Source organism: Arachis ipaensis, chromosome B4 (genome assembly GCF_059453495.1).
Source record: "Arachis ipaensis isolate K30076 ecotype BB chromosome B4, ASM5945349v1, whole genome shotgun sequence".
Taxonomy (NCBI): domain Eukaryota; kingdom Viridiplantae; phylum Streptophyta; class Magnoliopsida; order Fabales; family Fabaceae; genus Arachis; species Arachis ipaensis.
Window position 1 is genome coordinate 117872657 of NC_142439.1, and position 15409 is coordinate 117888065.

General features: G+C 31.5%; 1 protein-coding gene across 22 annotated transcripts; it reads left to right on the plus strand.

The window, feature by feature from the left end:
* Positions 1–2901: 2901 nt before the first annotated feature.
* Positions 2902–13932, plus strand: LOC107643577 (small ribosomal subunit protein uS13c). Of its 22 annotated transcripts, none has more exons than XM_088483831.1 (15): positions 2904–3324; positions 3494–3672; positions 4674–4809; positions 4881–5063; positions 5172–5383; positions 6294–6425; positions 6495–6716; positions 6796–6973; positions 7273–7410; positions 7534–7770; positions 8161–8339; positions 9370–9390; positions 11038–11142; positions 12449–12591; positions 13179–13932. In XM_088483831.1, the coding sequence occupies exons 3-6, from the start codon at positions 4717–4719 to the stop codon at positions 6334–6336; spliced, it is 531 nt and encodes a 176-aa protein (XP_088339957.1). In that variant the 5' UTR covers positions 2904–3324; positions 3494–3672; positions 4674–4716; the 3' UTR covers positions 6337–6425; positions 6495–6716; positions 6796–6973; positions 7273–7410; positions 7534–7770; positions 8161–8339; positions 9370–9390; positions 11038–11142; positions 12449–12591; positions 13179–13932. The 22 variants fall into 22 exon arrangements, with proteins under 22 accessions (XP_088339960.1, XP_088339958.1, XP_088339957.1 ...); XM_088483818.1 differs by having other exon boundaries at positions 2919–3324; positions 6291–6425; positions 9315–9390; XM_088483834.1 differs by lacking the exon at positions 13179–13932 and adding an exon at positions 10119–10197 and having other exon boundaries at positions 2902–3672; positions 9315–9390; positions 12454–12590.
* The last annotated feature ends 1477 nt before the right edge of the window (positions 13933–15409 follow it).

The window sequence follows — 15409 nt, forward strand, 5'->3', positions numbered from 1 at the left end:
TCCCTGAATAATGCCACACTGAGTTCAATCGCATGATTATTGTAATGTTATTGACACGGAAGCTAAGATTATAGGTTATGGAAGTTGCATCTTTCATATCTTTTTTGTCTTGTTGTTTCATAGTATTTACAAGAAAAAATATTATTATTCCAAACAGATATATTCAGAACCTTTGCTCATATATTCCTTCTTTGCAAACTTTGTGCATTATATTTTTTTTTCTTTTTTGACAGAATTATGATTTTGGAAACTAGGTGAGCAAAAACATCACTCCTTGACTTATATGTTAGCTCTATAATTTAGTCGTGAAATGTTAAAATTTGGGCTCAGAAGAAAAATAAACCCACAGTGTTGTTATTTTCTTACCAATTAAAACCAAAGAAATCTAGTATATAAATTAAAAAAAAAGTATTTGTTAGTAGTTAGTAACTGTTTTTGTCACCCTACAAAATTGAATCCTTCTCCATGTTTGCTTAATTGGTTATGAATTTATGGTCCATATATGCAATATCATTATGATTTGTGTCCAATATTAATATCAAATTGCCTTAAGCATGAAATAGGAAGAGCATCATATAAAACCGTAGTTTTGACTTATAAAAAATGGGTTGGCTTATTAGGAAACTAGAGTATTGTTGTGTGGATCGGAGCTTTTTCTTACTTGTCAATTTTCCGAAGAGAAACGAAAAGAAAAACAATTATTGTTAACCAAAGAGGGTAAGTAATAAATAGTTGTGTAGTGCCATTGAGTACTAGGTCCTAAGTCATTAAAAGAAGCAATCTATATTTATTTTGATGCGTATATATTGGTTTAATTTAGATTATATTAGTTGCTAATGGCTGCATAAATCAGGCACATTATTATGTTTCACAAAAAATGAATAACTGGATTAAAAAGACAAGGCCTGCATGAAGTTCAGTTCAAGCTAAGGAGGGTTATAGGGTGTGAAAAGGAAGAAGAGAGTATCCCGGTGTTAGATTCTTCATTAAATTGATTGGGTCATGGGTGAGGAGAGGAGCTAGGGCCTAGTTAATAGCATAGTTATCATATCCGAACCGATAATTGATCCGGTTATATGATGGGTCACTGGTTCAATTGGTGGGTCACTGACTCAATTAATCCGGTCATAATTAAATAAAAATATAAAATTATAAAAATAAATTAGAGTTAAAAGTTAAAATTTAAAATATATGTCTTCACAAGTATATTAATAACGTTACGTCAGTAAAAATAATTATTTTATATATTTAATCGTATGAATGGTTATTTAAAATAATGGATATAATAGGATAACTGTGTAAAATATTTTATAATGTCAATGTATCAAAATTAAATTATAAAAATAAATAATTACAATATTATTATTGAAGAATAAAAATAATATTTTACATTATTTAAATTTTATTATTTTAATATGATATAATTATTAGTTTTTTTAAGATGATAAATGTGTGGTAAACAAAAAGTATTGGTTTTAGTATATATATAATTATTAGCATACTCATTTGTAAAGGAACCACTAGTCTAGTGGATGACTTAGGTGCACTACATTGAAAGGATCCAAGGTTGAATCCACTGGAGTGTGTTTTTTGAAATAATACTACAAAAAGTTATCTTCTATTGTGAACCCGCGAACTGATGGTGCACATGGAGGCGCGGGTTAGCATTAACCACCAGGCTAACTCGCTTGTTATCAATATATATACAAATTAAAATATATATTGATATCTTTTTAGCCAATAATTTACTTCTATTTAAATTATTTTAATTTTAATTATAAGCTCACTCATTCTTAAATTAATTTTATTTTTATTTAACAGTAATTATAAAGTCATTTATTATTTTCTTTTCATAATTATATAATATCTATTAATATTATTTTTCAATAAATACTTGTAGTGTATAATAGTATAATAGATATAAACTAATTAATAAATTATTAAAATTCAAATATAATAATTATTTTAATATAAAAATAAAATAAAAATATTTATGATAGAGTAAAATTAACAAAATAGTTATTGTTTATGTTCCATATTGTTTAGAATAGCTAAATATTTTTAAAATATTAGTAAAAATATGTATTTTAAATTTTTTATTATAAATTTTTTATTATATTTTATTTTTTATTTACATAAAACTAGGTCAATCAGTTCAACCAGTGACCCATCAGTTGAACCAATAACTCAATGATCCAATAACCTAACCGATTCAATTACTGGTTCGATTCTGATAACTATACTTTTTATTGTTATATTAATTATTAAATAATTAATTATTAAATATCATGGTTGGTCTGTTTGATGCAGGTGTCTGTTTCCTTCGGCTTTCACTGTTGTGAGTTGCAACTTGCAACACATAAATTGCACCCCTGTCCCACCATACAAATTACACAATAATCTGGCACTACTAAGCTAACAAAATAGTAAATACGATAATAATATTAGGCCTTGTAACTTATTGTGTTCCTGAATAAAAACAATTAGACCCACGAATTTTATCACACGATAGGTTTTTAAGTGGACCAAAAATTTGTCTATTCCACCAAAAAATCGGTTTCAGTCCCAACCCATGATTTCTTGACATTTACAAACCAGTCCCAAATGAGAGCTAAATTAAAATTCTTTTCGTTTACCACTTTACCTCTTTATCGGTGAACATTGCACCTGACACATATCATCTCACTGATCTTCATCTACGCGTGTCACTCCTTCAAGCTAGACAGCAATGCAGAAAAGACAAGATGCATTCTTCTCTATTTAAGTACTAGTTGTTCTTGTTTGTATCTACTACTTGTATAATTGCCGTGGCTCCTGAAGCCACGCGTCAGTTCCTCAATAACTTAGAATAAAAAAATTGAAACGGTGAGTAAGGTAAATACGTTACATTCTTCTCTCCCCTTATCTTTTCCCTCTTTATCTCTCTTTCGCTTCAACCTGTGCCGTCCTCTCTCTTTTTCTTTTGAAACCCTAAATCCAACCTTCCCCTTCTTTTTCTCATAGATAGCCAACTCACTTCTCCTGCTCCGGATAATCTCTGGCCATTAACGCTCTGTTTATCGCTCTCCCTGTCTCCCAAATCCTCATTTATGTAAGGCATATCTCGCGCTCTCGAACGCCGTATCTTCAACATCGTTTTTGTCAAGCTCCATCTGAAAACCCTAACCGATTGAGCTAAGCAGAGAGATGCCGGCGATGCTGAGAGACTGAGATCTCTGTTGCGGGCTTCACACGCTCACGAAGAGCGTTAGCCCGGCGGCTTGCTTCAAGGCAATTGAGGAATCGCATCCCACTTCCTCGGCAACGGCAGTTGCAGCTACAAAGGTCCAATCATCATATTTTCAGGCGTCTTCGTTGTCGATTGGGTTTTTTGTTTTGATATAAGATGTTGCGTTCCAGTAACAGTAATTGTTTTTGGTCCTGTTTATCCATTCCCTTCTGATTTTCTTCTGAAAATTGGGTGGTTTTGTTCGTATTGCTGCTTGTGTGATAGATGAAACAAATCAACTATGCTTAGTATCAACTGATTCAGAAAAGCTCTTCTCTAATCTCACCCGCTGGAAGGAATGTTGGAAGAAATGACTCAGAATCATCAGAATGTGGAGTTTAATTGATCATAGGGAGGAGAATGAAGAACATGCTTTTCTTCGACTTCTGATAATGGATAAAGAAGTTAGTTATTATAGCTATTTTGATAGTTTTGTTGAATAAGTTTGTATAGCAAAATTTTAGTCACTTTAATTAGCCATTTGAATTGGATAATAACTGTTCAATGCACAGATTTAATCATGCTGGTTCAGATGCTTTTTGAACTTTTCTTTAACTAAAAATTTTATATGATGTTGACTAGAAACATAAATTGAGTTTACTACTACACATGTGTGGAGTGTGAGTGTTGATATTTCCTTATCTTACTGTGTTCTTTGGGGCTTTTATTTGTATGTGAAAATTCCAAAATATCTTCAATTTCCTAACTGATTTAAGGTGCTGGAAATGACACGCTTTAAAGTTTCTCAAATAAATTTTTACTCATAAGAAGGTCTCAAATTTCTGTATAATTTGTTCTTACTTTTGGTTAATGATTTGGACCCTTTCTTCCGGGTGTGAAAATTCTGAAATTGTGTTTGACTCTGTGTTCTCGGGTTTCCTTTGTTGTTTGTAGATTTTATTCCGGGCTGAAAATGCTAGAATAATTGCAATAACATAAAGGTGTAGTATTTGTGTGTTCAAATCAGTGTAACAAAAACTTAGTGGCTTCAATTAGTCACTTGAATTGGATACTGCCTAATTAGTGAAATGACATGCTTTCAAATTTCAGTTTTTGATATTTTCTCATTTAAAGATTTCAAGGTTCTTTTTGTTCTTTGTTATAAGTTTGGGTGTATTCTTTGGATTTTTAATCTTGAGTTTGAATATGCTAAAAGCTTTTCAAAATAAGTAAACAAGTGCAGTTTTGATTTGATCAATTTATGCATTCAAGTTTGAAAAACTATTGTGTTAAAACTGTGGAAAATTCTTTAAAAATCTGTATGGTGTAATTTCAAGCACTGGGTTCCTTTATTTTATTCATGAATTCCACGATCCGATTGCTTTTTGTTTGATTTTCTCTGATTTAAACAAACCAAATGAACCAAATTCAGTTATCATTCCATTCATATTTGATGTGCACACAGAAATAAAAAGCATAGCTTGGATCTACTAAGTCATCAAGAACAGATGAAAAGATTAGGACATCACCTTAAACTATTGTTCAGTGATAAGAAACCATCACAATATCAGACAAAACAACTCTGCAGAGGTTTCTGTCAGGTAAACACTGATAAGATTTGTTCATTCTTAATGGTTTCAATATTATATATGTTATTGGGTTTTTGTTTCAGGGGACTAAGGTTGTTTCTCCAAACCAAGATGATTTTGCTATGATTTCACCAAGAATTAAACTCAGAGATGGGAGGCACCTGGCTTATCTTGAGAGAGGGGTTTCTAAGGATGTGGCAAAGTACAAGATCATCATTGTCCATGGTTTTGGAAGCTCCAAAGAGATGAACTTTCTCGCATCCCAAGTACAATTACTCATTCCCTGTCAACTTAAACAGAATAGTAGTACTATACAATTAAGATATTCATATGCTGAATAAGGTTACTCAACGTGTATATATACATATATACAGGAACTAATAGATGAACTAGGCATATATCTGCTGCAATATGACCGAGCTGGGTATGGAGAAAGTGATCCAAATCCCAAACGCTCGCACAAAAGTGAAGCACTTGACATTCAAGAACTTGCTGATCAGTTAGAGTTAGGGCCACAGTTCTATGTCATTGGAGTCTCAATGGGTTCATATGCTACATGGAGTTGCCTTCAGTACTTACCCCACAGGTACAGAATTACAACCTTCCATATGGATATATAGATTGCAAGACAAAATAGTCTATTAGGATTTGTTTGATAAGAGGGAAATTGATAAGAGATTAATTGAGTATCCAGCTGGATTTTGATCTGAGATTGCATCGCAGTTAGGGAAGCGATCCCTGGTTCGAACCTCTTCATTCTCCCTATCTCTGACCCAATATCACCTTTACTTAATTTCACTGCTCATAACTATACATAATATGGATCTTGATTAATTAGTGAAATTTTAATTTCTGTGTGGAAATTACTTAATTCAGAACGCCAACGATTATGTGTTTTCATCTGTTTCACATTAAGAGTACTGTCCACATGCAGTAGTAGGAGTATATATGCTTTTACATTTCCTATTTCCTCTTATATATATGCTTTCTGTGTGTAACAAACTCTGCTTTATGCTTAATTAAATTTGATTAGCTTTCATATTCCTAATTAAGATAGTATTTTGTTGAACCAGATTGGGGTTGGGTGCTTATTAGAGAAGCTAATAAGGCTAATAATTTGAATTTCCTCATATAGAGCTGAAGCTTGCCGGACTTATTTTTTTTCTTGCTTATATTTATATAAATTATATTTAATTTGTTCTTTTTTTTTTTGTGGTTTAGTAATGTTTTTTTTTTGAGATAATGCATATTTTAGAACGAGCGAAATGAGAAGAACCGGTTGATTGTAGAAAGAGAAAAAGCTTTTAGCTTTTTTTGAAGTTATAGATTGGTTTTTGATATATATATTTAGTGGTTATAATATTTTATATGCTAAAGTTTTTGCTTCTTTTATGGGTTGTTATGTTAATATAATACATTGGAATGAGGAGTTGTGTTGAGACAATTTTGCTTCTTTTGGTTTTAATTTCTATTTATCTCTTACTTCTATTTAGCAGCAGAGAAAGAAGAAGAACAACTCGAGCATGGCACAAACGCTAGCGATGCCTATAGCTCCCTCTCTCGCCCTAATCTCAAACCCTAGACCTCTTTCCAGAGCCGTCTATTTCCTTGTTCTCAACCCTCCCAAGGTAACATAAAACAAACTCTACCTTACATTTCTGAAATTTGTTTGTTTACTTTCGAATTTGTGTGCTCAGGTGAGAGAGTTAAGCATAGAGTGCGCTCGAGTTGGCGGAGTGGAGATTCCGAACAAGAGAATTGAGTTCTCGCTACAGTACATCCATGGAATCGGAAGGAGCAGAGCTCGCAAGATTCTCTGCGATATAAGCATGGACAACAAGATCACTAAGGATCTCAGCGAAGAGGATCTCATCACTCTTAGAGATGAAGTCTCCAAATACGTCATTGAAGGCGATTTGGTTAGTTTCCTTTCGCTTAAACCATTCAATTAATTAAGAAGAAAGTTTAATTTATTGATGTGTTTATTGATTTTCTCAGAGGAGGTTTAATGCGCTGAATATAAGGAGATTGAAGGAGATTCAATGTTATAGAGGATAGGTAGATAGGTACGTTTGCTGAAGAAGGCAAACAAAATATCAATGCTATGCGATGCCGAAGTCGCACTCATCATCTTCTCTACCAAAGGCAAGCTCTTCGAATATTCCAGCGATCCCTGGTTCGTACCTCTTCATTCTCCCTCTCTCTGACCCAATATCACCTTTACTTAATTTCACTGCTCATAACTATACATAATATGGATCTTGATTAATTAGTGAAATTTTAATTTCTGTGTGGAAATTACTTAATTCAGAATGCCACCGATTATGTGTTTTCATCTATTTCACATTAAGAGTACTGTCCACATGCAGTAGTAGTAGAAGAAAAAATTGAACAATGAATGATTTCAAATTTTAAAGGTAGAAGAAAAACAGAAAAGTTATTGCTTATTAATGTGATGATTTTGTGGGTTGGAAGTGTTCAAGTAGCTGCTTCTCAAAGAGTATTTTTATGGAATACGGATTGAATCAAAATGAAGAAGCAAGAACAGAGTTGAGAGCAGTAGATGCGTGGATACTGACTGACAAGCCTTACTCTCATCAATCCATTCATTCGGTAAGCTTCAATCTCCATTCCCAGTTCTTCCCCTTCTTGGATCGGTTTTTGGCTATGATATCTTGGTGTTTCAGGTTTCTTTCTTTTCCTAACCCTTATTGATATAGCTACCTGTGCGATTAGGGTTCATGGAAAAGGATCCTGGGAACAAATTTTTTTTGGTCTGATTTGTCAGATTCATTTAAAGATCGGTGGTAGTTCTCAAGAGGAAATCAGCCTAGGGTTCATGTCACTCTGCCTCTCTCTTATCTTGAGAAACAACAAGTTAGGTGGGAATTTTTACGGCGGCCCTGTCCTTTCTCTGTCCCCTTCCATCATGTGGCGTGTTTCACTGTTCAATCCGAATTTCCTGTGATGTAGGTATGTAGTGGTTATGACTTATTTCAGATTCTTTGATATTTGTTTACTTTGATACTCAAGTTTCCTTTCAATTAACAGGATTTGTTTTTGTCCCTGTTTGGGCGTTCTTTTCTGATTCTGTTTTGAAAATTGGATTTTTTGTTTTGATATAAGATATTTTGTTAACTCCGCCTATGTTACACTTGCGGTACATAGCCGGTCCCAAGCCCGGATAAAGGAGGAGGGTTGTGTTAGGTCTTCGGCAACCAACATAAAAATATAGCCGAACCCCCATGACATAAGATATTTTGTTCCAGTAACAGTAATTATTTTTGGTTCTGTTCATCCATTCCCTTCTGATTTCCTTCTGAAAATTGGGTGGTTTTGTTTGTATTGCTGCTTATGTGATAGATGAAACAAATGAACTATGCTTAGTGTCAACTGATTCAAAAAAGCTCCTCTCTAATCTCACCTCCTGGAAGGAATGTTGGAAGATAACACTCAGAATCATCAGAATGAGGAGTTTAATTGATCATAGGGAGGAGAATGAAGAACATGCTTTTCTTCGGCCTCTGATAATGGATAAAGAAGTTAGTTATTATAGCTATTTTGATAGTTTTGTTGAATAAGTTTGTATAGAAAAATTTTAGTCGCTTTAATTAGTCATTTGAAATGGATAATAACTGTTCAATGCACAGATTTAATCATGCTGCTTCAGATGCTTTTTGAACTTTTTTCAACTAAAAGTTTTATATGATGTTGACTAGAAACATAAATTGAGTTTACTACTACACATGTGTGGAGTGTGAGTGTTGATATTTCCTTATCTTATTCGATTTCAGTTTTATTGTGTTCTTTGGGGATTTTATTTGTATGTGAAAATTCCAAAATATCTTTAATTTCCTAACTGATTTAAGGTGCTAGAAATGACACGCTTTAAAGTTTCTCAAATAAATTTTTACTCATAAGAAGGTCTCGAATTTCTGTATAATTTGTTCTTACTTTTGGTTAATGATTTGTACCCTTTCTTCCGGTTGTGAAAATTCTGAAATTGTGTTTGACTCTGTGTTCTCGGTTTTCCTTTGTTGTTTGTAGATTTTATTCCGGGTTGAAAATTCTAGAATAATTGCAATAACATAAAAGTGTCAGTTTAACAAAAACTTAGTGGCTTCGATTAGTCACTTGAATTTGATACTGCCTAATTAGTGAAATGACATGCTTTCAAATTTCAGTTTTTGATATTTTCTCATTCAAAGATTTCAAGGTTCTTTTTGTTCTTTATTATAAGTTTGGGTGTATTCTTCGGATTTTTAATCTTGAGTTTGAATATGCTAAAAGCTTTTCAAAATAAGTGAACAAGTGCGGTTTTAATTTGACCAATTTATGCATTCAAGTTCGAAAAACTAATTGTGTTAAAACAGTGGAAAATTCTTTAAAAATCTGTATGGTGTAATTTCAACCGCTGGTTCCTTTATTTTATTCTTTATTGTTTCTTTGATCTTTTGGTCTTTATTTTCTTGGGTACTTATTGTATCAATGCATATTTTGTTTCCCTCTTTTATGAGAGATGGGCATGATGGATGATGATTTGCTTTTGATGGTTCGCTCTGGTGTTTGCAGTGGCGGCGGTGGCACTACTAGGTATGACTCTTCATTCATATTATTCTGTTTTTTTTTTTCTCATTTTATTTTTCACCTTTGTGGCTTGATATGGTTCAATTTCAATTACTGCCTTCCTCATTTTGTATGTCGAGAAGTCATTACCTGTTTTCTTACTACTGGTTATTTTCTTTTTTTTTTTTTTTTTTCTGTTGTTTTTTGTCACAACCAAATTGAGTGTTAGATTCACCTTTGTGCCCTTTTTTTGTCTTCGGAGTCAAAATTACCTTTGTGCCTTATTTATATACAAGTGTACACCACTCTGGTCATTGGTGTAGGTTGTATTGTGTCGCGTCTTTGCTTGATTCTTTCCCATTATCTCAGTGGGATTCAAAGTGGGTAAGGGTTTTGTTTCTGAAATTAATTTTGTTTATCATCATTGTCTTTTCTAGATATTATTGTGTTTCACATAATTATGAATTCACTGTATTTAATTCTAAGGTTTCTTTGAATGTCTTTCAAAATTTACAGGCTTTTGTGGGATTAAGTTTTTCTTGCAAGCTGTTAAAATTTGATGTAAATAGATTTTCGTGATTTTTGTGTTGAAGTTGTGTGTGATTATGATACTGTTATCCTTCAGTGTGGTTGACATCTGGCCAATGCTCGATTCGGATTTGTTTTTGGATTGTGCTCTCTTTTTTCTTATTGATTTGGTTGTTATATTTTCATATTAAAATCTATGCTGATAAGAATCAAACTAGGATATGAAGATTTCTGCGATTGAAATATCTTCAAAGCCTGTGGTTATTAGGAGTTCTACTACCTTTAAAAGCGAGAAATTTGAAAAAGGTATACCGTTTTTTATATTCATTTCTATGAGAATTGGCACAATAGAAAAGCAAACAAGAGTTTAGATTTTGAATTTTGAAAGCAAGGAAAAATTGATTTTGAGCACAATCTTTCCGTTTTTGGATCAGATTAAACTCATATTTAAAAATCAGATCATTACTTGATTTCTTCTCTCTCTCTCTCTCTCTGTGTGCATGTGTGCGTATGCGCGTGCGCGCGTGCGTGTGTGTGGTTCAAAATACCTAGATATATTTCTCATAATTGTCACAACAGCTGCAAATTGTATCATTTTATTTTAATTGCAAAATATAGTTGCTGAATTAATCTTCAATTTTTTTTCTTATTCAAAGGAGTGAAAAAAGATAAGTTAATATGTTTACAATGTGCAATTTAGGCCGCTGATTTTTTTTTGTTTGTCTGTTTCACAGATCTTTGGGTTATTTATTTATTTATTTATTTTATGCAAAATAAAAGATCTAAGAAAGTGGCGTTTGGATTTTTGTCCGGGTGGAACTCATAATTTCGGATAACTTTGTTTATTTATTTGTTTTATTAAAATTAAATTTGTTTTGTATCATCATGTTTTCTATGCATTATTGTGTTTACCATTATTATGAATTCGCAGTTATTTATTCTTAGGATTTTTGAATGTCTTTCAAAATTTACAGGCTTTTGTGAGATTAATTGTTTTGTTTTAAACTGCTATATTTTTTATGTAAATAAATTTTCATGATTTTTGTTGTTAAGTTGTATGTGATTATGTCAATGTTATCCTCTACTTATATTGATATTTGGATGCCAATTAACTTTTTTTATAATGTGATTTCTTCGTTGATAAAGATATATAAGAGAGCGATTGAGGTTGTTGTTGGTTTCGGTTCTCAAATTGCAATACAGTTTTACTGCATATGAAAATGAGGTCAGAAAATTTTCAAGAAAGTTAAGGTAAAAATTTTCCCCTTTGACCTCTGTGTATAAACTGTGATCTCTGTGTATGGAGTTTATATTTCATTTCCAAATAATCCATCGAGTTTGTTGGATGTCTGAACTTCTTTGATTAATATTTTTGGATGAAATTTACTTTTATTGTCACATTGGACCTGTAAAACGTGTATTTTTAAGATGGTATCTGACAAATAAAATTTTTAACTTTAATAAAAAACCAGATATTTATTTTTTTCAGTGATGATACTAAATCATTTTTTAATCTTTGGATTACTAATCCCATATTCCTTAATTTTGACTCTATTTCTCAATCTTAAAAGATATAATTTATGCACTTGAATGATAAAGTTCTTTTGTTTTAAAAAGTGGAAAAATCTATAAAAATTCGATATGGTTCAATTTCAACGGTTGGCTTCCTCATTTGCTTCATATTGGAGCTATTTATCTCTTATATTTCTCATTTTTCCACCATTTGGTTCGCACTGAAACTCTTAACTTTTATTTTTTTAACTCTTAAATGATTAATTTTTATACATTTATATTTAAAAAACTTCTGTACTAAAAAGTAGAAAATTCTATACAAATCAATCCAATGCACTTTCTTTCTATTAAATTTGTAACCACCAAATATCTCTTGTTTGCCTTTTCATATTCTCCTTTTATATTAGTTACTTTTTTTATTATTTCATTCGTTATTATTATTACTAAATGCCGTTTAACAAGTTCTGTTCTTCTTTTGCCATAGTCATTGACAAATCCTTGGCATGTTTGTGCATTTACTAAATGCCATTTTTTTAATGTTCTCTTTTTAGGAATAAAAAAAATGAAAAATAAAAAATAAGCATTATCTTATGGCATATGTAAATTTTTACTCTAATATAACTTTATTAAGATATTATTATAGTTTTGTTGCACTTTATCCACTTGGATATGTTTATAAATAGATTCAGTTTTCCTTGGTTTAATCACAGCTGTCTAAGTTCTTTCTACTTCCTTGGTGTTGTTAATTTAAAAAGTTTGTTAGTGTTTTAGCAATTGTTAGTTTACCAATTCTCTGTCCCTTAACTTAGACGAGAACATACATACCAAAAATGAAAACATATTATTCTTTTTCGATTTTCTGTTAGGTTCTTCGTTTTCAGTATGCAGTGATTTTATTAGGGTTTGCAATTGTGCTCCTGATTTTCCACTGGGGTTTGTGTGTTTTAAATCTGAGTTTTGTAATTTTCCGTTGATTTTAGTACTCAATTTTCTATAACGTACACTGAACTATTGAGCTATTAATACTCATACACACTTGATTTAGGGTAGGGTTTAGGGAGGGGGATGATTTGTAGGAGTGATTGCTGATTGGAATATGGGTCAAATTGAAAAGCTAGATTTGTGGTCATGGAGCTGTCTTTTCGCTTTCATGATGGCAATTGTGAGGTGATCCAATGGCTTCGACAGGTTAGTAGGCATTAGATTGATTTAAGTTTTCTTATGATGTATTCATTCATTGGCACCCTTGCTCTATTAGGTCTTTCTTTATTTTTTTCAATTTTTTGTTGGAAAAAGCTACAGCAATAATAGAAGTATAATGTCTAAAATTAGTTTGAGTATTTAAAATATATAACTATAAGTTCTGGAATAAATTTGGAAATAAGGAAGTTTATTACAATGCACAAAATGAGTTAAATAAACATTATTATTAGAAAACTGTCTCGTGGGATTGCTGATAATTTAGATGACCCAAAATACAAGCATTACAAATATTGGTCTAACCCCTTAGAAACAAGGTGAGATCCTATACTTAATTACTTTAGTAAACATTTTGTAGAAGTTGCACACAAGAAGACTGCCAATCTAGAATCTGACTATTGTTGGCACTTGGCTACTACGTAATTAATCATTTTATTACCTTGGTTTGGGGTATTGATAGATTCTTGCTTTTGCTATCTTCTATAATGTTGTATCCTGCTGTCTTTTAAAATCCGTTGTTTATTCATACTACTTCTCTTTATGGTTTGTGTTATATTTTTGTCCTGCTGCTGCAGATTACCACATGCTCCAAATATGGAGATTTACTCTATGTATGGGGTCGGAATTCTAATGTAAAGAGCCTATGTTTATAAGTCAACCTCTCAATCGAAATGCTACATTCCGTTTCAGATTGACACATCAGCAATTGGTGGAGATGAGGACCCTTTTTTAAAGGATGGAGTTTATAGTGCCAACGGGGATGAAACCGATCCTCTTTTAAGCGCTGGTTTCATTTGTGCAAGAGGTTGGCGGGAAAAAATCCACTTTAATCCTTCAGGCATCTAAACGTTCATAAGGGAGTATGAAGACGCTGCTCCGGCTAATCTTCTCGAAGGAAGGGGAACCCAGAGTGGTGCTCATGATATATTGGGGAACTTTGCACTTATTGAAGATATTATACGAGTAACAGCAGGAGCCTCTGGTGAGGACTTAGGAGGACATAGAGTTCACTCAGATTTTCAAAGGGTCTCAATGTTAACTCTCAGTGCAATAAATGTTCCGGCTGGCAGCTGTTCCTTTGTTAAATTATTTTTTACTTTTTGGATTATAAATATTCATTGTTACCTTAGTTTAACATGAGTATTACCCATGAGGTTATAAAGAACTGTTGTTAGGAATTAAATGAAAATGTGCACTAATCTTTGATCATTTTAGCATTGGCATTGTGACACCAAACCAATCATTTTTGTGTTGTGAGTTTTTTGAAATGTTACCTATTCTATATGTTTGTGTTTTGGATTAATTTTAAGACACTTCTCAGTTGTATCATATCATTAATAATTTTCTCTTTTGGTGCATGCGTTTATCTTCTTTCGATAGTGCTCCTACTAACACATATACTTAAAATGTTGACAAGGATATGTGTACACTATAAAATCAGTCATGATTTTTTATTTCACTTATTGTTTTTTTTATTGGATAAAGTAATTTTAAAAATATTTGGATCTTTTTAGCTCTCTCTCGTGTCAATTTGAGAGTCAAATACGCAATTTTCTGAATACACAATTTTGATATTAATGGCACAAAATTATAAACAAAAATTTTTCACAAGAAAAAAATTAGAACATCATGTATTATTAACGTATATTAGAATAGCATCAATTTATAGATATTTGTTTGAATCAACATAAAAATATAATTTTATTATTTTAAAACACAATGAGTTGTATTAACATTACGCATAACCAAATTATTAGTTAATAAGTTGTCTTTAAGTAGGTTAATAACTTCGTTCACTTACCATATTTTTCAGGCTCTTGTGACTCAACTCGAATAGTTTACTTATGATTAGTTGATTTACTGTATAGTAAGTTTAACTATATATTTTATAATAATAATTATGTTCTTATTGTGTGAGGAGAATTACTTGCATTTGAGATCTTAGGTCAATAAATTTGTGACTTGCGTATGTGTGAAATTTTTTTTAAACTTGATATTATTTGTTTAGCTCATAACTAATAACTAATATGAATTTTTTGTGTTATTATTATGTTTTACTGATAACATTTTTAATTTATTAGGAAACCAGATATTTTTTTAGGTTCAAGTATCAAACTAAAGCAATTTTTACTCTTTTGATTACTGATGATTTTTCTCAATTTTGACTCTTATTTATCTCAATGTTAGAAGATTTAATTTTATGCATTTGAATAATAATATTTTTTTGTTGTAATACGTGAAAAATCCTATAAAATCTTATACGGTTCAATTTCAATTGCTCCCTTCCTTAAATTTTAATGCGATGAAAGAATTCTTTTTATATACATAAATTATATTGATTTTGGTTCTTATTTATGTTTATCTTTTTAATTGTATTGTTTATATTTTTAAGTTGTATTTGTTGTTGCATAATTTATGAAGTTGAACAAGATACAATGTTCTATGAGATAGGATTTCTATAGCCAATTCTAAGACGTGCTCATCAAAATTAATGTTTTGAAAAGCAACGATACTTATGCAAACTATGAAGAGTTAGGAAAAAATACTTATATATTGAGTAGTGATAGAGTAAATAAATCTGTTACATTTTGTTAAGAATTGAACAATAAAAGTACCTTTTATCAACTTAAAAAATGACAATCCAAAAACACTAAAAAAACAAATTCAAAAGAAGGAACCGAAATTTTCAACCCGTGCATTGCACGGGTCTTCTGCTAGTTGTATTACATTGCAGTTATCATTTGTTTTTTTATCTATAAATTTTCTCTTGAACCATTTTTCATTTGTAACAATAACAAAGTTGGTG